This window comes from Symphalangus syndactylus, chromosome 1 (assembly GCF_028878055.3).
Source record: "Symphalangus syndactylus isolate Jambi chromosome 1, NHGRI_mSymSyn1-v2.1_pri, whole genome shotgun sequence".
In the NCBI taxonomy this organism is placed as follows: Eukaryota; Metazoa; Chordata; class Mammalia; order Primates; family Hylobatidae; genus Symphalangus; species Symphalangus syndactylus.
Window position 1 is genome coordinate 65,808,603 of NC_072423.2, and position 20,146 is coordinate 65,828,748.

General features: G+C 35.8%; 1 protein-coding gene across 4 annotated transcripts in view; it reads left to right on the plus strand.

Annotated features, from left to right (window-relative positions):
- The window catches only part of ROCK1 (Rho associated coiled-coil containing protein kinase 1), a 170,714-nt gene that overhangs the window by 69,137 nt on the left and 81,431 nt on the right, over positions 1-20,146 (plus strand). For all 4 annotated transcript variants that reach the window (XR_008650013.2, XM_063640634.1, XM_055236539.2 and 1 more), the window contains exons 5-9: positions 3,033-3,208; positions 4,306-4,390; positions 5,627-5,771; positions 6,097-6,235; positions 8,786-8,877. Coding sequence is in view for 3 of the 4 variants with exons in the window: in XM_063640634.1 (XP_063496704.1) it covers positions 3,033-3,208; positions 4,306-4,390; positions 5,627-5,771; positions 6,097-6,235; positions 8,786-8,877 (637 nt within the window). In the remaining variant the exon portion in view is untranslated. The remainder of the gene's footprint in view (positions 1-3,032; positions 3,209-4,305; positions 4,391-5,626; positions 5,772-6,096; positions 6,236-8,785; positions 8,878-20,146) is intronic.

A 20,146-nucleotide genomic window follows, 5' to 3' on the forward strand; every position in this document is an offset into this window, starting at 1 on the left:
ACAGAAGATATAGAAAACTTAATCTACTTAGATTTGAGGGAAGTCATATATTATTAAAATTTAAATAGATACTTTTATTTAATATTGAATTTTTCCCCCCAAACATGAGGCTCTCATTTTGTTTAGCTGTCTCCTCATTTATTTGTCTCTTATTTTGTGAAGAGGAGATAATAAGAAATAAAGGGAAAGTGAGAGGAAACCAAGTTAAGCTAGGTCACTAAATAATACTTGTCTTTAGGTTTTCAGTGGAAAGAAAAACTAGAAGTCAGTAGTTTTAGGTCTTGATTGCCATAGGCCTTTCTCTGAAGCTGTGGCCATGTTACTTAACATCTCTGGGCCACAATTTCCTTGTTCGTAAGTGTGAAAGTTGTCTTTGATTGGTTATGTTCAATTGTGGAGGTACCTTAGGCAAAATCGTGGGGTCAAGTGGGGTTTTGGGTAGATTATAATTCTGAGTTTTCTGTCTGCTTTTTTGAGTTGAGCTTCATGTTTTAGCTGTCTTATGTATTCGGGTCCTTAATGCAAAATGTCATACGGGGGAGGTTAAACTGGGCTAGACCATTTCTAATTTTCTAACATGTTTTTGTGATTTATTTATAATATATAATGAAGGCTATCCTTAAAAAGCATACCAGTAATTGGAATTAAAAGGATATGAAAAATGTTGAAGGTTTATGCCGTAGCATTTTTTTTTTTTTTTTTTTTTTTTGCGGTGGAGTCTCACTCTGTCGCCCAGGCTGGAGTGCAATGGTGCTATCTTGGCTCACTGCAAGCAAGCTCTGCCTCCTGAGCACGCCATTCTCCTGCCTCAGCCTCCCGAGTAGCTGGGACAACAGGCGCCTGCCGCCACGCCCGGCTAATATTTTTTGAATTTTTAGTAGAGACAGGTTTCACTGTGTTAACCAGGATGATCTCGATCTCCTGACCTCGTGATCCGCCTGCCTTGGCCTCCCAAAGTCCTGGAATTACAGGCGTGAGCCACCGTGCCCGGTCACCATAGTACTTTTAAACTTGAAATGTCTATGTTTTTACCAACTATGTAGATCAGAGTTTCTCAGGCTTAATACTGTTGACATTTTGGGCCAGATAATTCTTTGTTGTTGGGGGCTATCCTTTACATTATTTCAGTTACTAATGTGATTATTTAGGATGTTTGGCAGCATTCCTGGCCTGTACACAGGAGATGCTAGTAGCAACTCTTCCCACCTCACACACAGTTGTGACAACCAAAAATGTGTTCACCACTGGTTAACAACCACTGATACATGAATGTTCAGTGTCTGTTAGTGAAAAGATATGTGACGTAATTGTTACTTTCAGGGCTATTTACAATTTAGGTATTCAGAGCTTTATTTCTCTGGATATATTGTCTATAAATAGGGTAAAACTGTCACCAAATTAACAGTATTTCTTTATGGGTCCCAAATGACAAATTGTATACTTTAATCTGGGATAGTCATGAAATGCCACTTTGTTTCTTATCCTTCTATCTTCCCCCAAAATACATTTTTTACCTTAAAATAACTGAGTCTGGGCTGGGTGTGGTGGCCGCCATGCCTGTAATCCGAGCACTTTGAGAGGCTGAGACAGGAAGATCACTTGAGGGCAGGAGTTCAAGAGTGGCTCCCAACCTCTACAAAAAAAACAAAAAATCAAAACAAAGTAACTGAATCTATAACTACAATTATTAAACACTGTTGAAAAAAATGAAACATTAAGAAGATTTTAAGACAAACATCTGGGTAAATTAGAGATCATCTCTAGGGCTTTTTTTTTTTAGTTTAATTCTAAACTTCTTGTATTTACTTAAAATGTTATTTTATAAATTTGCCCTTCTTTTTATTTGATCCCCAGTCACATAATATATTTATGCCTGATATCCTCGCTAATTTCACATTAGTGGATTTTACTGTTACTATTTTAACCCTAGTCGCTGCCTTCCTCCTACTTCTGTGTTAGCTATTACTGCTCCTCCTCCTGACTGCTGTCATTTGTTGAGCATCTGTTGCACTAAGTGCTTTCTATATTCAGTAATCTTTTTTAACAACCCTCAACCCTGAAAGACAGTTAATCTGTTAGGTGCACTGTTACTTTATGGATTAGTTTATGATTTGGTTCATTAAGCCTTTATTAAGCAATTGCTAACTGCCAGGCATCTGGATACTTGACTAAGCAGCAGGTATAAAAGTTAAACAAAGTATAGTCCTTACAGTGTTTTAGAAGATATTATAGTCTCATAGACTCGGGTAGGTTAAGCAAATTACTAGTCACACAGTTAATAAGAAACAGCTGAGGCCGGGCACAGTGGCTCACGCCTATAATCCCAGCACTTTGCAGGGCCAGGGCGGGCGGATCACGAGGTCAGGAGATCGAGACCATCCTGGCTAACATGGTGAAACCCCATTTCTACTAAAAATACAAAAAATTAGCCGGGCTTGGTGGGGGGTGCCTGTAGTCCTAGCTACTCGGGAGGCTGAGGTAGGAGAATGGCATGAACCTGGGAGGCAGAGCTTGCAGTGAGCCGAGATCGTGCCACTGCACTCCAGCCTGGGTGACAGAGTGAGACTCCGTCTCAAAAAAAAAAAAAAAAAAAAAGAAACAGCTGAAACTGTAAGCCAAATTTATTAAAGACTTCTTGAGCATTGTGATATTGATATAAATTTAATAGTAGACCCCACTGATGCACAGGTTAAATTAGAAGTACAGTATTTCTTTGCCTAGGAGACTTGTATATTTACTGAAAATATTACAGTTTAAAAAAATTCTCAGTAAAAGAAATTCAAATAGTGTAGAAAGTTTTGAAGAAAGGATATCTCCATATAACTCTTCTGAATAATCATGTTATAGTCCTTTTGCATATACAAGAGTCTTTGTGGCATTTATGTTTTTCTTTTTTTTAAAACTAGACTTGCAACTTCTGTAATTTGATTATTTTACTTAAATCTTTTATTAGCATTTTTGCCACTTTTTAAGTGAAACAATTTTGTTTAACGTTAATGAATGTGTTTTGTTTGTTTTTTCTATTTGTATAGCTTTTTTATGCATTCCAAGATGATCGTTATCTCTACATGGTGATGGAATACATGCCTGGTGGAGATCTTGTAAACTTAATGAGCAACTATGATGTGCCTGAAAAATGGGCACGATTCTATACTGCAGAAGTAGTTCTTGCATTGGATGCAATCCATTCCATGGGTTTTATTCACAGGTAAAGATAAAAGTGCTTTAAATTTTCTCATTTGTTGAGGGAAATAGCTAAAAATAACTTTAACATTTCTTACTCTCAGTTCACCCATTCTTCTTCCGTATGACATGAGTGACATTTCAGAACTCAAGACTCTGGCCGGGCACTGCCTCACGCCTGTAATCCCAGAGCTTTAGGAGGCCGAGGCAGGCAGATCTCTTGAGCTCAGGAGTTTGACACCAGCCTGGGCAACATGGTGAAACCCATCTCTACAAAGAAAAAAAAAAACAGGTGTGGTGGCATGCACCTGTGGTCCCAGCTCCTTGGGAGGCTAAGGTGGGAGGATTGCTTGAGCCTGGGAGCAGAGGTTTCAGTGAGCTGAGATCTAGTCACTGCACTTCAGACTGGGTGACAGAGTGAGATTCCATCTCAGGAAGGGGGAAAAAAAAAGAACTCCAGACTTTGAAGTTTATAATTTTAGCATTTCAATTTAATGTTGATATAAATGTATTCTTTAATATCCCTTAATCTGATCATATAGCCTTTAAATGGTATTCTGAAAAGTAAAACTTGTAAACTAGTTTTCTAAGGTATGTGCCGGGAGTTAAACACTTTGATGTTAATTTTTTAAATATGTAACTTAATTTGCTTTTAATTAGTGAATAGGTCGTATTTATTCATTAGACGAATAGTTTCATTTGTTGTACAAACACTGCTTGAATCCTGTGTGCAGTTGCTGTGCCTACATGTCAGGGATCAAAAATGAAAGTGACTTAGACCCTGCCCTGGGTTTTTTTTATGTACTTATCTAATATGTTTCAATCATCTTTTATGTCTGAGTGTTGTGTTTTTGATGGTCTGTCTCTCTCAAACGATTTGATTTTCCCTCTGAAAGAATCAAACTTTTTAAAAAGGAATATATATGTTTTCTTCTGAGGCATTAACATATAAAGAAGTTTCTTTGATGAAATTTAATTTATAGATGTGGATAGAGAACACATACAGATCAAAGATGGCCTTACCTAGATTGAGGATGCTTGATCTAAAATAACTGCCTCATATAATTTTTACAGTGTCTAATCTGTTTCAGAAAATACTGTACTATTTTTTCCCTCCCGCAGAGATGTGAAGCCTGATAACATGCTGCTGGATAAATCTGGACATTTGAAGTTAGCAGATTTTGGTACTTGTATGAAGATGAATAAGGTTAATTAACTAGATTTTAATTTAGTTTTTGCTAATTCAAGGTAGATGCTTCTTTAGAAAATAGTTTAAGAATTTACTAACCGTAGCTGGACTTGTCCAGAATTGATATGACCTTGTTTGTTGAACTAGATACCATGGTTTCAATGTTGTATTAGTAACTTGTTAGTGATTTATTTTTTCCCCTCTATTTAGGGTAAATATGGATTGCCAGGTTTACTAAATCCTTCATAACAACTCTAATATACACTACTGGTAACTAGGAATGGAATTAGCTTAAATGTCACCAAATACTTATGCCAGTGTTAAAATTAGACTTTCATAAAAATTGGATTCCAGTAATGTGTGTATTTTTTAGTGTTTTACTTCAGTTAACATATGAAAGATTTTACTGCTTATTTTAGGAGTGAGTCTTAAAAGATACCTATCCTCACTATTTATATAATAAATAACATATACACAGCTGAAGGAGCCGTGTATATGTTATTCCTTCACTTCATATACACAGTGAAGGAAACACTGCATGAGAACTTTTGTGTGAACATTTAGTTATAATTCTGTTTCATTAATACCAGCGAATATAGGTAACAACTAACAAGTCTCTCAGGTTTGGTGGGGGAGGGCAGTTAAAATTCACATCAAATAGATATTCAGTGTGCTTTACACTATTATGCCCTTTTCCCGTACATATGCTTCCCCAGTTCGTATTTGTACAGTCAGCTTTTGTATGTTTCTTTTGTAGTTTCAAATGTAGTTAAATAGCTATTTTAGTAGAAAATAATGAAGTCAGCGTTTATACCAATATGTTGTAACATGCCCTATCCTATGAACTCCCCAATGTATTTGCGCTGGCCTATGTACTTGTTCTCGGCAGTTAAGATGGTATCATGATATTGGCACAACTTGGGGAATAATAAATGGTGGCAGTATGTCTTTCTAGTGAGCAGTATTACAAAATAATCACTGGTGTGTGTATATATGTGAATACACGTGTGTGTGTATGCATACACATGTATACACATACATACATTATATGGTATATATGTATATGGTGTGTATATAGTATGTATATATATGATTAAGCTGTGTTAATTTTTGTCAGGTTTCCATTAGGTTTTAATATATGATATTTTATAGCTCAAAGATTTGGAGTCCCATAGGTTATATTAATAAGAAAGTCATTTTAAATACTTGAGACTTTATATCCTAATTCAAAATTTGACCTGCTGCCCTTTTTAGGAAGGCATGGTACGATGTGATACAGCGGTTGGAACACCTGATTATATTTCCCCTGAAGTATTAAAATCCCAAGGTGGTGATGGTTATTATGGAAGAGAATGTGACTGGTGGTCGGTTGGGGTATTTTTATACGAAATGCTTGTAGGTGAGTAAAGGAAGATTTTATGTCTCTCTATTATAGTTGTTCATCTCAAAACTTGCCACTTGGCTCTTTCTAATATATTTATTATATTAAGCAATCTTGATTTTGTTTGTGGGTAATAAACATGATCCACACCTGCTTTGTATGTGTTTTAGCATTTAGAGGCTTAGAGCAACTTTGATGTGTTCTTTTTATATATTAGGTGTATGTTTTTAGTTTAATACATACCTAATAATCTTTTTAAACGGGTAACTTTGACTCTTCCTTTGAAACTGACTTTTTAAAAATGTATTTTATTTTGCTTTTGTTTTCTTTATCAATTTTTCAGGTGATACACCTTTTTATGCAGATTCTTTGGTTGGAACTTACAGTAAAATTATGAACCATAAAAATTCACTTACCTTTCCTGATGATAATGACATATCAAAAGAAGCAAAAAACCTTATTTGTGCCTTCCTTACTGACAGGTAAATAATTTTAAAATTGAGCCTGTATTAATTCTGAGGACTTCTCATCTTCTGCTCCATTTTTAAGGTCCGTATCTGAGCTTCTACATGTAAATTGTTAGAATATAAATGCTACCATTCTCAAAACCGTTAATGACAGTGAAACCTGACGTAATTTTATGATATTCTAAATATCTTTTGTGGATCCTAACTCACTTACAATACCTAAGAAATTGTGATAATAATACAGTCTTGGCTGATGGCTAAACTAGATGACTTTTTTCTTTTATTGTTCAATTTTTAACTTGGTTAATTATAAAAATTACAGTGTATTTTACTGAATCTAAAAATTTTTTTTAACATAACATCTCTGAAATTAGAGTACATCTTACAGTCAGTGGTATGAGTTGGGAGCATTCTTTTTCCTAGTGGTATAAAAATGGTGATACACCTTATACTTTAAACCATTTTAGATTTGATGATGTATGGTATATGGTTGTTGAAAGAGTCAATAGTATAAAGCCATTTTTAAAAGTATACTATCTTTTTTCTTCTAGACATGATAGTTGGTGTTCCATCTTGTAGATTCAACAAGCATTTTAATAATAATATCTGTCTGCATTTTTGAAAGAAAAATGGCATATTATGTATACCTTTGTGGTTTACTTTTGAAATTTGAAAGTGAACCAGATGTATTAGTAAGATTATACTTAATGTTTATGATTGTATATTGTTAAATATTAGGGAGACCTAGTATTTTTAAATATGTTTCAAGTTGAGATTTGCTTTAACTTGTCTCCCTTCATTATGTCCTTTAGAGCTTGAAGTATGGTTTTTCAAATGTTTACTTTTTTTTTTTTTTTTTAAATAGAGACAGGGTTTTACTCTGTTGCTCAGGCTGGTTTCAAACTCCTGGGATCAAGTGATCCTCCCACTTCAGCCTCCCAGAGTGCTGGCATTACAGGCATGAGCCACCCATGCCTGGCTAATTTTTACATTGATTGATTGATTGATTGATTGAGACAGAGCCTCGCTCTGTTGCCCAGGCTGGAGTGCAGTGGCATGATCTCAGCTCACTGCAACCTCCACCTCCCGGGTTCAAGCGATTCTCCTGCCTCAGCCTCCCAAGTAGCTGGGACTACAGGTGCCTGCCACCATGCCTGGCTAATTTTTGTATTTTTAGTGGAGAGGGTTTCACTATGTTGGCCAGGCTGGTCTTGAACTCCTGACCTCACGATCTACCTGCGTTGGCCTCCCAAAGTGCTGGGATTAGAGATGTGAGCCACCGTGCCTGGCCAATTTTTACATTTTAATATAAAGAATTGTATTACGCTGTTTATTAGGTGCTAGGGATGTAGTAGTGAGGAAGATACAGAGCCACTTTTCTCAAATACCTCATAGTCCTTTGGGGAAATTAGATAAGCAAATCAGACACTTATAGTACACACAGCTAATTACCGTGAGGTAAGTACCATGTGCCAGAGAACCATGGAGAGGTTTTCTAATCCAGTTTGAGAGTTCGTGAAAGCTTCTTGGAAAAATTGTCACATGTCTAAGCCAACTTATCTTTTAGCTTATGCAAAAACTTAGAATTTAGAGTATTTTCTTTATTTATAAGCACTGTACTAGGGAAAAAAGATGCTTTCTTTTTCCAACTCAGCTAAAATCACATTTTTAAAAACTTTTTGCTCACCAAAAAAGAGGCTGGTATCAGTAACTTGTTCAGTGAAAGCTCTGAATTCTGTGGCAGTATCAAGAATTAGTAGTCATTGGCTTTTGAATGGTCAGAAATAATTAATAGATTATAAATTGGAAGTTCAAATTTTTAAATGTGTTTCTGGAGGTTTTTGGTAGCATCTGGTATTGCTGCGTAAGTAAAGTTTTGGTTGGGGAAAAAAAAGCCTAACTTTACCATTGTTAAGAAAAAAATAAACACACACACAAAACTGTCAAGAAAATGCATGGTGCTTTATTCATTTTGCTAATGAAGTAAGGTGGTGATTAATCTGGATTTTTGTTGTCAGTAGAAAAGTCATGGGTGTTTTTTGTAGTTATTCTTTAGTTTTCTTTTTTTTTGAGACGGAGTCTCACTCTGTCTCACCCAGGCTGGAGTACAGTGGTGCGATCTCAGCTCACTGTAGCCTCTGCCTCCTGGGTTCAAACGATTCTCCTGTCTCAGCCTCCCAAGTAGCTGGGACTACAGGCGTGTTCCACCACACCCGCTAGTTTTATATTTTTAGTAGAGATGGGGTTTCACTGTGTTGGCCAGGCTGGTCTCGAACTCCTGACCTCAGGTGATCCACCCCACTTGAGCCTCCCAAAGTGCTGGGATTATAGGCATGAGCCACCGTGTCCAGCCTTTCTTTAGTTTTCTTTTAAAAAAATTCTTTAATGCTCTCAATCTTTAAAATATTTTCTATTTGGGCTGATACTATGCTGACAATATAATTTCACCTTAGAACTATATTTGTCGTCCTGCACTGATTCAATATCCTGCCCACAAATAAACCTGGACAGGTTATAATAAGATCTTAAATGATTGATTACTTTTCTCCTTCTGTCATTATTCAGGGAAGTGAGGTTAGGGCGAAATGGTGTAGAAGAAATCAAACGACATCTCTTCTTCAAAAATGACCAGTGGGCTTGGGAAACGCTCCGAGACAGTAAGTTATTTTTTTCTTGCATATTTTAGTGAATATTTGAAAGTAGTTGTGGTAGTTTGTTGAAACTACATTGCTAAAATATTTGTGTGTATCTGATGAAAATCAGAAGCCACAAATACTATATGGGAATTGTCCTAGCCTATTAATTTGATAATATTGATAATATTGGGCAGATTATATTGTTACTTCTCTTATGTCCCACGCAGGATACCCAGATGAAATATAAATGTAATGGATTTAGACTCACCAGTCATAATTTTACATTTGATCTTTGTTGAATTGCTCTTTATTTTAGGTGTTATCTTATTATGGAGGTGGTCAATAAGTAGTAAGTAATGAGATTAAAATATATGTTTTTGTGAGAAGACAAGTTATTCTCTTGTTTTTATTAAAACCCAAAATATAAGAAGGTTCTATTAATTCCAGAATTCAATTTAATTTTATTTATGAGTTTATAGGATATTGTGATATACTTGATTCCATCAGGCTTTTGCAGCTTGCAATTCAGAAACAAAAACGTATTGTATAAGAAACTAATTTTCAGTCAGTTTAGAACACTTTCTTATTTTTTAAAAAAAGTTAAAATTACAAGATGGTTCACAGGAAACTCTACAACATAGCTGAATCAAAATGATCATGACACCAAAGGTTCTCATCATCTTTGTGGATGAGGTGAAGAATTCATCTTTCCCCTGCTGACATCTTAGGATTTTTGTCCCTGTTCATCTATCAGAGAAAGGATAATGTATCTCAGTCCCTAACTTGCTGCCATAGCAATAGCAGTGAATAGTAACAATGGAAATGAACTCAGCTACCTTGTTTTAGAAAGTTACACATTAGTTGTCTTAAGGACTGCCTATCTAGTCGAGACAGTGAAGGATAGTACTTTCCAGAGAGAAGGAAATCTTGTTGATTCTGATGAAATAAATCATGTAGGTTTGCTAATATTAGTGAAGCATTCTAGTTATCAAATATTTTAAAAGAATAGTTGTATTGCCTTCAAGTACTATAGCACAGTACTTACATTGTGCTGAGCTATAAAATTGTCTAAGGAGGAGAAAGGGAAAATAAATTCTCTGGAAATTAAGAAATTATACAACAAAGAACAGCTGAATGACCAGCTGTCTGAGAAGCTGTAAGAGCAGCTTGACTTTGGGAGAATTTTATTAACAATTATGTACTAGGAAATAAGGAACTTCCTCCTCTTCAGAATTAAATGTGACATAATTATTATCTTCATGCTGCAAGTGAAATTGTTGCATGACCAAGAGATGATCAGGGAGTGAGAAATGGTTACATCAAAACACTTTTTGTGTTTTTATTCGGGTTATTCTCTTAGTAAAGTTTAAGAAGGCTGAAGACATACAAATATTATTATAAATCTGAATAAAACTTTGAAGAGGACTGAAGAAAATACAAAATAATATTTTGTATTGCTTTAAATTCTTTTTCAAAGTTAAGCAATGCATAATTATAGAATAACCACACAATAAATCACCCTCAAAAGTAACAAGGATATTTTTCCTTTTATGTATCGAAAAACCGACCACTTGAAAGAGAAGGTAATTTAGTCAACAACTATTTATTGAACACCTGTTATATATTGAGCACTGTTCAATTTCAGACACTGGGGAAACAGCAGTGATCAAACCAACAAAACTTTTCTTTCTCCCTTCTGGAGCTCATAGTCTTATAGAATTAGGGAGTCCAGATCAGTGGCATTTTATTATATTGCTGTACCTCCTTCATAAAACTGCTTAAGATCTACATTATCTATGGTTTTATTCCAGTGTAGTTAGATTTAGCATACTTAAAAGCATTTTAGTAGTTTTTCCTAATTCTAAGAGGTCCTGTTTTCTAGTTATTGGAAAAAACAAAGAAAAATTGAAATCTGTAGAACTTATTGTTCTTTGCTTCCCTTCCCCTCTTCCTACCCCTTCTTTACTTCCCACCCCTAAAATACCAAGAATTCTTTTATTCTGAACTGACCTCTTTGACCTGCTAAATTTTTAAAATTCATGTAACAGTTATAATTCCTTTTAATTTTTTTGACTTTCCATTTTCTTTGGCAAAATTGCTTTCTAATACAAATAATAGATTTTTTTTTGGTATTTTTACCACTTACATGTCTCCACGTTGCAATGGCAATTAATCTTCACCTTGTGTTCCTTGGTAGTGTGGGAGCAGGATACAAAATAGCTTGATTTTTGGCAGAATTTCCATGAGCTTCCTGATCTTGTTCACAAAGTATTAAGATTGTAACACTATTTTTCCACTCACTTGAGATAAAATTGAAGGAGTAACGTGAGTAAGATCAAAGATAGGAGAAGGAGAAAAGAAATGAAAAGACCTAAATAACTTACTACAGGTCATAACTGCAAGCAAACAACGTCAAAATTCAGATCTAAGTCTCTTGACTCCAAAGCCTTTGATCTTTGAAATACCACGTACGATTTAAAGATCTTTACCTGTTCAGTGTTATATACATAAAAAATGGAAGGAATTGACAATAGTTGGCAGTTAAATTTGGGGAAAAAGAAAATAACATTTATTACATATTTGCATACATTATTAATAATACTGTTATATTTAGTATTTAACATAGTATTAATAATTTCAAATGAAATGGCAAAGGATTTTGCAAGTTACCACATATTTAACATATTATTAATAATGATTAATAATGAATAGGGCCAGGTGGCTCCATTCTACAGTGTTCTACAGTATTATACAGTGGCTGGTGCTTGTCATCTCAGCACTTTGGGAGGCCAAGGTGGGAGGACCTCTTGAGGCCAGGAGTTTGAAACCAGCCAGGGTAATGTTGCGAGACCCTGTCTCTACAAAAATAAAAATAAAAAATTAGCCAGGTGTGATGGCACGCACCTATGTTTCAACTACTCAGGAGGCTGAGGTAAGAGAATCACTTGAGCCTAGGAGTTCAAGGCTGCAGTTAGCTATGATCATGCTACTGCATTCCAGCCTGGGCAATAGAACAATAACTGTTTCTTTAGAAAAATTAATAATACTACATTAAATATGTGGTAACTTGCAAAACACTTTCCCATATATTATTATCTCATTTGAAATAAGATATTGGTGTTACTTAATCCACCTATAGTTTGTGGGCAACACACAAGAGGCTAACAGTGGTAATACTTCTGCTGGCTCAAAATTCATTGTATACACATATATATTATTCTAGGTTCTGTGGGTTAATCAAGACTAGTACCCTTTCTGTTTGAATTTTACATTCTCACGGGAGAGATTATCAGTGTGGGCTTTGTGAATAAAGAACTGAAGGCCTAGCAAGTTTCAGGGCTCTTTTACTTAGGAGTTTAGACTTTCTGAACATTATAATGGATTTTTAAAAAATAAATTATCTCTTTATATTGTGATAAAGTATGCATAAGATAAAATTCCCCATGTTGGGCATTTTTAACTGTACAATTCAGTGGCATTAAGTACATTCACATTGTCTTAAAACTATTACCACTGCTGTGTCCACAACTTTTTCGTCATCCTAAACTAAACTCTTTTAGTTAAACAGTAACTCTCCATTTCCCTCTCCCCTCAACTCGTAGTAATCACTATTCTTTCTGTCTCTATGAATTAGACTACTCAGGGTGTTTCATTTAAATAGATTACTATAATATTTGTCTTTTTGTGGCTGGTTTATTTCACCTAGCACAATGTCTTCAAGGTTCATTCATGTCATAGCATGTATCATAATCCATTGTATGGATGTACTATATTTTGTTTATCCATCTATCCATTAATAGACACTTAAGATTGCTCTCTCTTTTAGCTATTGTGAATAACAAAGAGTAGAATACAAATATCTGCTTTCCATATTATATTATGGATATTTTATATCCATATTAATGTTATATATATGGATATTCTGTAATATCCCTGTTTTCCATTAATTTGGGTATATACCTAGAAGTGGAATGGCTAAGTCATATGATAATTAGTTAGTTTTGCAGAGACAGAGTCTTGCTGTGTTGACCAGGCTAGTCTCAAACTCTAGGGCTCAAGAGATCCTCCTGCCTCAGCCTCCCAAAGTGCAGGGATTATAGGCATGAGCCACCATGCTCAGCCATGTGTTTAATGTTTTGAGGAAATGCCATAAAATTCACAACATTTGCACCATTTCACATTCCCAGCAGCAGTGCACCAAAGTGCTGGGATTGCAGACGTGAGCCACCACGCTCAGCCATATGTTTAATTTTTTTGAGGAAATGCCATAGTAGTATCCACAACGTTTACACCATTTCGCATTCCCAACAGCAGTGCACATGGGTCTCGTTTCTCCACATCTCCAGCATTTGTTCTTTTCTGTTTTGTTTGTTTTTTGTTTTTAAATAGTAGTCATCCTAAGGGATATGAAGTGGTATCTCACTGTGGTTTTGATTTGCATTTCTCCAGTGACCAGGAATGGTAAACATCTTGTCATGTGCTTATTGACCATTCGTATATCTTCTCTTGAGAGATTTCTATTCAAGTTCTTTGCCCATTTTAAAATTTGGTGGTTTGGTTTTTTTGTTGTTGTTGAGTTATAGGAGTTCTTTAAAAATTTTGGATATTAATCTCTAATCGGATATATGGTTTGCAGATATTTTCTATTCTCCACACTCTGTTAATAGTACTTTCAAGCACAAAATTTTTAATTTTGATGAAATCTGGTTTATTTCTTCTTTTGTTGCTTGTATCTTTGGCTTCGTATTTAAGAAATCATTGCCAAATCCAGTGTCATGAAATGTCTTACCTGTGTTTTCTTTGAATTTTATAGTTTCAGCTAGTATGTTTAGGTCTTTGACCCATTGTGAATTACTTTTTATATAGTGTATAGTAAGGGTCCAATTTAATATTTTTGTATGTGGATATCCAGTTTTCCTAACACTGTGTTGAAAGGACTGTCCTTTCCCTGCATTGAAAGTTGTTGGCCCCTTGTGTCAATCATTAGACCATATACATGAGGGTTTGTTTGTGGGGTTTTTGTTGTGTTCCATTGGTCTGTATATGTTTGTCTTTATGTTGGTACCACACTGTATGATTATGGTAGCTTTGTAGTAAGTTTTGAAATCAGGAAATGTGAGTCTTTCAACTTCGTTGTTTTTCAAAATTGTTTTGACTATTTGGGATCTCGTGAGATTTCATATGAATTTTATAATGGGTTTTTACGTCTTTGCCAAAAAGGACATAGGGATTTCGATGGAGATTGCATTGAATCTTTAAATTACTTTGGGTAGTATTACCATCTTAACAATGTTAACTTTTCCAGTCCATGAACACACGATGTCTCCCCATTTATTTAAGCCTTCTTTAATTTCAACAACGTTTTTAAGTTTTTGGTGCATAAGCCTTACACCTCCTTGGTTAAATTTGTTCCTAGGTATTTCTTTTTGACTTTTTGTTTTGTTTTGTTTTGTTTTGTTTTTTTGAGATGGAGTCTCGCTCTGTCGCCCAGGCTGGAGTACAGTGGCTCGATCTCGGCTCACTGCAAGCTCCACCTCCGGGGTTCATGCCATTCTTCTGCCTCAGCCTCCCAAGTAGCTGGGACTACAGGCGCCCGCCACCACACCCGGCTAATTTTTTTGTATTTTTTTTGGTAGAGATGGAGTTTCACCATGTTAGCCGGGATGGTCTCGATTTCCTGACCTTGTGATCTGCCCACCTCTGCCTCCCAAAGTGCTGGGATTACAGGCGTGAGCCACCGCGCCTGGCCTTTGACATTATTTTGAATGGAATCGTTCCCTTGATTTTCTTTTCATATTGTTTATTGCTAGTATATAGAAGTAGAACTTTTATTTCTGATCTTGTAACCTGCAATTTTGTTGAATTTGTCTATTACCTCTAATATATTCTTTTGTAGCGTCTTTAGGGTTTTCTATGATAGGATCATGTCACCTGCGAATAGAGATAGTTTTACTTCTTCTTTTCCAATTTTTATGCCTTTTATTTATCATTCTTGCCTAATTACTTAGACTAGAGCTTCCAGTAAAGTGTTGAATAGCAGTGGTAAAAGTGGGCACCTTGTCTGTTCCTGGTCATAGGGGGAAGCTTTTAGTCTTTCACCGCTGAATATAATGTTAGCTGGGGGATTTTCATTAATATCCTTTATCATATTGAGGAAGTGCCTCTCTAGTTCTTGTTGGCCAGGTGTTTTCAATCATGAAAGGATGTTCTGTTTGTCAAATGCTTTTTGTATGACAACTGAAATGATCATGTGGGTTTTTTTTCTTCATTTTATTTTATTTTTTTAATAGAGACAAGGTCTTGCTCTGTTGCCCAGGCTGTAATGCAGTGCCACGATCTTAGCTCACTGTATTGTTGAACTCTCAGACTCAAGGGATCCTCCTGCCTCAGCCTCCTGAGTAGCTAGGACCACAGTCATGTGTCACCACACCTGGCTAATTTTCTTTTAATTTTCTGTAGAGATGGGGTCTTGCTATGTTGCCCAGACTGGTTTCAAACTCCTGGTCTCAAGCCACCCTCCCTTGGCCTTCCAAAGTGCTGGGGTTACAGGCGTGAGCCACTATGGCCCTATTTTGATTCTTTATTTCTTTTAAAATAGATTTTGGCAGTCTGTGTTTTCTAGGAATATCTCTATTTCATCTAAGTTATCTAATTTTTCACTGTAGGCCGGGTGTGGTGGCTCACCCCTGTAATCCCAACACTTTGGGAGGCCGAGGTAGGTGGATCACTTGAGGCCAGGAGTTCGAGATCAGCCTGGTCAACATGGCAAAACCTCATCTGTACAAAAAATACAAAAAAAAAAAAAACTAGCCAGGCATGGTGGTGCACTCCTGTAGTCCCAGCTACATCAGAGGCTGAGGCAGAGAATCACTTGAACCCAGGAGGCACAGGTTGCAGTGAGCTGAGATTGCATCACTACACTCCAGCCTGGGTGACAGAGTGAGACTCTGTCTCAAAAAAAAAAAAAAAAAATTGTCACTATACAATTATGCATTGTTTTTCCTTTTTACTTCTATATGGTTGGTAGTTATGCCCCTACTTTTCATTTTTTATTTTAGTTGTTTGTGTCTTCTGGGGTTTTCTTTCCCCTCTTAGTTCAGTAAAAGGTTTGTCGATTTTGTTGATCTTTATAAAGAACCAATTTTTAGTTTTGTTAATTTGCATTATTGATTTTCTATTCTCAATTTTATTTCTATGCACTCCAATCTGTATTCTTTCTTTCCTTTGCTAGCTCTTGGTTTAATTTGCTTTTCTTTTTATAGTTCCTTATAGTGTCAAGTTGGGTTATTGGTTTGAGATCTTTGGTTTTTAGACATTTATGGGTAAAATTTCCACCTGAGCACTGCTTTCATTTAATCCCATACGTTTTGGTATGTTGTTTTCATTTTCATTTGTCTCAAAGTATTTAGTCTTCCCATTTTCATTTGTTTCAAAGTATTTAGTCTTCCTGTGATTATTTCTTTCACTCACTGGTGATTTAAGAGTGTTTTGTTTAATTTCCATATATTTGTGAAACTTTCAGTTTTCTTCCTGTTATTGACTTCTTGATTCATTCCCTTGTGGTTAAAGAAGATACTTTGTATGATTTCAGTGTTTTAAAACTTTTTTAAGACTTGTTTTTTGGCCCAACATATAATCTGTCTTGGAAAATGTTCCATATACACTTGAGAAAAATGTGTATTCTACTGTTGTTGAGTGTTCTGTACACGCCTGTTATATCTAGTTGGTTTGTGAAGTTGTTAATATCTTCTATTTTCTTATTGATCTTCTATTTATATGTTCTATCCATTGTTGAAAGTGGGTTATTGAAGACACCAACTTGTGGTAAGCCATTTTTGCATTGCTGTAAAGGAATACCTGAGACTGGTAATTTATAAAGAAAAGAGTTTTAATTGGCTAATGGTTCTGCAGGCTGTACAAGCATGGTGCTGGCATCTGCTCAGCTTCTGGAGAGGCCTCAGGGAGCTTTTGCTCATTGCAGAAGTCAAAGTGAGAACAGGCCCATCACATGGTAAGAGCAGGAGCAAGAGAGAGGGTGAGGGGGAAGATGCCACACACGTTTTTAAACAACCAGATCTGGCAATAACTCATTCAGTGTCTTTAGGACAGCACCAAGGGGATGATGCTAAACCATTCATGAGAAATCCTCTTCTGTGATCCAGTCACATCCCACCAGCATGCCCCCCAACATTGGGGATTACTTTTCAATATGACATTTGTGGGAACAAGCTATAAAACTATTATATTATTTTAGAATGGTTTCTCCCTGCATTCATGTCTATTTTTGCTTCTTTCATTTTGGGGCTGTGTTAGATGCATACATTTTTATAATCATTCTATTTTCTTAATGGATTGAGCCTTTTATCAATATAATTAATATGCAGTGTCCTTTTTTGCCTCTTTTGACAGTTTTTTATTTGAAGTCTATTTTGTCTCATGTTAATATAGCCGCTTCAGCTCCCTTTTGCACGGAATATCTTTTTCCCTCTGTTACTTTTAACCTGTGGATGCAGGTCAAGTAACCTTTTAACCTATGTCTGTGGATCTAAGGTGAGTCTCTATAGACAGATATAGTTGAGTCATTTTTTATTGCATTCTACCCATCTCAGCCTTTTGATTGGTGAGTTTAATCCGTTTAAATGTAAAGTGAGTACTGATAAGAAAAGACTTCTGTCATCTTCCTATTTGTTTTCTATGTCATATATTTCCTTTTTATTCCTCAGCTAATACATTATTGCTTTCTTTTGTGTTTAGTTTTTTCCCCTAGTATGCTATTTTGATTCCTTCTTCTTTTCCTTTTCTGTATATTTTTTAGTCATTTTCTTATTAGTTAACATGGAATTACACAACATTCTAAATTGATAACAATCTAGGTTGAATTGATACCAGTTTACTTTGAGTAGCTTAAAAACCTGCTTCTATTTACATTTATCTAAATAGTTACCTTTACTGATACTGCTTTTTCTTCTTCATGTGGCTTTGAGTTAAGACAGTTTGATTATGGCATGTGATTATGATGTGTCTTCATGTGGAGTTTTTGGAGTTTTTCATAGTTGGCATTCAGCTTCTTGGATGTGTAGATTTATATCTTTTACCAGATTTGGAAAGATTTGGCCATTATTTCTTCAAACAGTCTTTCTTCCCCTTTCTCTCCTTCTGGAACTCCCATAATGTGTATGTTGGTCTGGCTGATGCCACAGTTTCCTTAGTCTCTGTTCACTTTTTCATTCTTTTTCTTTCTGTTCCTCACACTTGATAATTTCATTTGTCCTATCTTCAAGTTCACTGATTTTTTTCCTCTGCCTATTCAGATCTGCTGTTGAAGCTTTCTAGTGAAATTTTAACTTCAGCTATTGTACTTTTCGGTGCTAGAATTTCTATTTGGTTCTATTTTCGATCTCTTTCATGATATTTTTTCTTTGTTAAGACATCATCTTCCTGGTATTTCATCCATAGTGTTTGTTTGCTTTTTGAACACATTTAAGAGAGTTTAAGATTTTGTTGAGTAAATCTAACGTCTTGGTTTCCTCAGAGGTGGTTTCCATTACTATTTTTTTTCTTTTTTTTTTGAGACGGAGTCTCGCTCTGTTGCCCAGGCTGGAGAGCAGTGGCACGATCTTAGCTCACTGCAAGCTCCGCCTCCTGGGTTCATGCCATTTTCCTGCCTCAGCTTCCCAAGCAGCTGGGACTACAGGTGCCTGCCACCACACCCGGCTAATTTTTTGTATTTTTTAGTAGAGACGGGATTTCACCATGTTAACCAGGATGGTCTTGATCTCCTGACCTTGTGATCCGCCTGCATCGGCCTCCCAAAGTGCTGGGATTATAGGCGTGAGCCACCGTGCCTGGCGGTTTCTAACATTTTCTATATTCCCTGTGAATGGCCTATACTTTCTTGCTTCTTTACATGCTTTGTAATTTTTTGTTGTAAACTGGACGTTGTTTTAAAGCAGCTGTATCCTTCTAAGAGGGACATTTTGGATATTACAGTGTTGTAACTCTGGAAATCAGATTCTTCCTCTTTCCCCCAGGGCTTGCTGTTGTTGCTTGTTGTGGGCTGCAGTCATTCATTCGTTTAGTGACTTTTCCAAACTAATTTTGCAAAATCTGTATTCCTTGTCATGTGTATTCACTGAAATCTCCATTTCATTATCTCAACCAGTGACAGAGATTTCCTTAAATGCGAAATTTTTATAGCCTCTTTCTTCATTAAACACTCCCTGCTTGTTATTAGTTTTTTATTAGATTCCATAGTTCTCAGAAAATTGCTCTGGTAGTTTTTTGCCAACTCATTGGTTGCTTCAGTGGAGGTATGATTTCTTTGAGTTCCCTACTCTGCCATTTTTGACAACATCTGCTGGACTCTTTTTTATGGAACATGATTTCTAAATTAACAGTTATTTAATGAAAACAAATTTTTAAACAACTATATACTGATGTTTATTCCATAAAGTTATCGTTATTCTTATTAGTTCTGAAGTGATTATATGGCATTATATAAAGCCTAAGCATCTTAACTTAGAAGCAGAAATAATTACTTTTATAACTCTTCCAATATTTCCCCACTTGTATCTCAGAATTTAAACAGGTGAGAATTTGTCGTTTTAGAACTACTGTGAAATAGTGTCATTTATAAAAAGAGTAGGTCCATCAGAAACAGCAAGAGAAAATGCAACACACTTATTCTGTTCTCTCTTTCTGATATAATTTTAAAGCAGGTTTTCTGAGCTTTAGCAGTTGACAGATAATTCCTTTTGTGGGGATTATCCTAAACTTAAGGATGTTTAGTGGCATCCCATGACTGTACTCATTAGGTGCTAGTAACACCTTTTTTCCCATTAATGACAACCAGAATATGTACCCAGACATTGCTGAACACCCTCCAGCAGGCAAAAGTGTCTCTGATTGAGATCACTCTTTTAACATAAAATTTATGCCAAGACCATAATTAACTTACGTATTTCCCAAGGGCGGCAACCGTTTAGTGTTTTCCTCTCATTTTACAAATATTAGAAAGCTAGCCATGTCTAATCAGACAGTTCTGTTGGCCATTAAGGAAAGTGGAATGGTGGAAAAGCCCTAATATCACTCTTGTGTTACTATTAGTTAGTACTACAGCTTCATTCAGCTAAATGTGTTGTTTCGTTCCCTAAATATTAATTTACTGTGTCTCAGATGGCACAAGAATAGGTATTTCCTGCCTGAAGTACCCAGATGATTGAAAAGAAAATTGATTCCTTTTCCCTAAAAGAACATGAGGTTATTGTACCTAAAATAATTTTTTAGTATT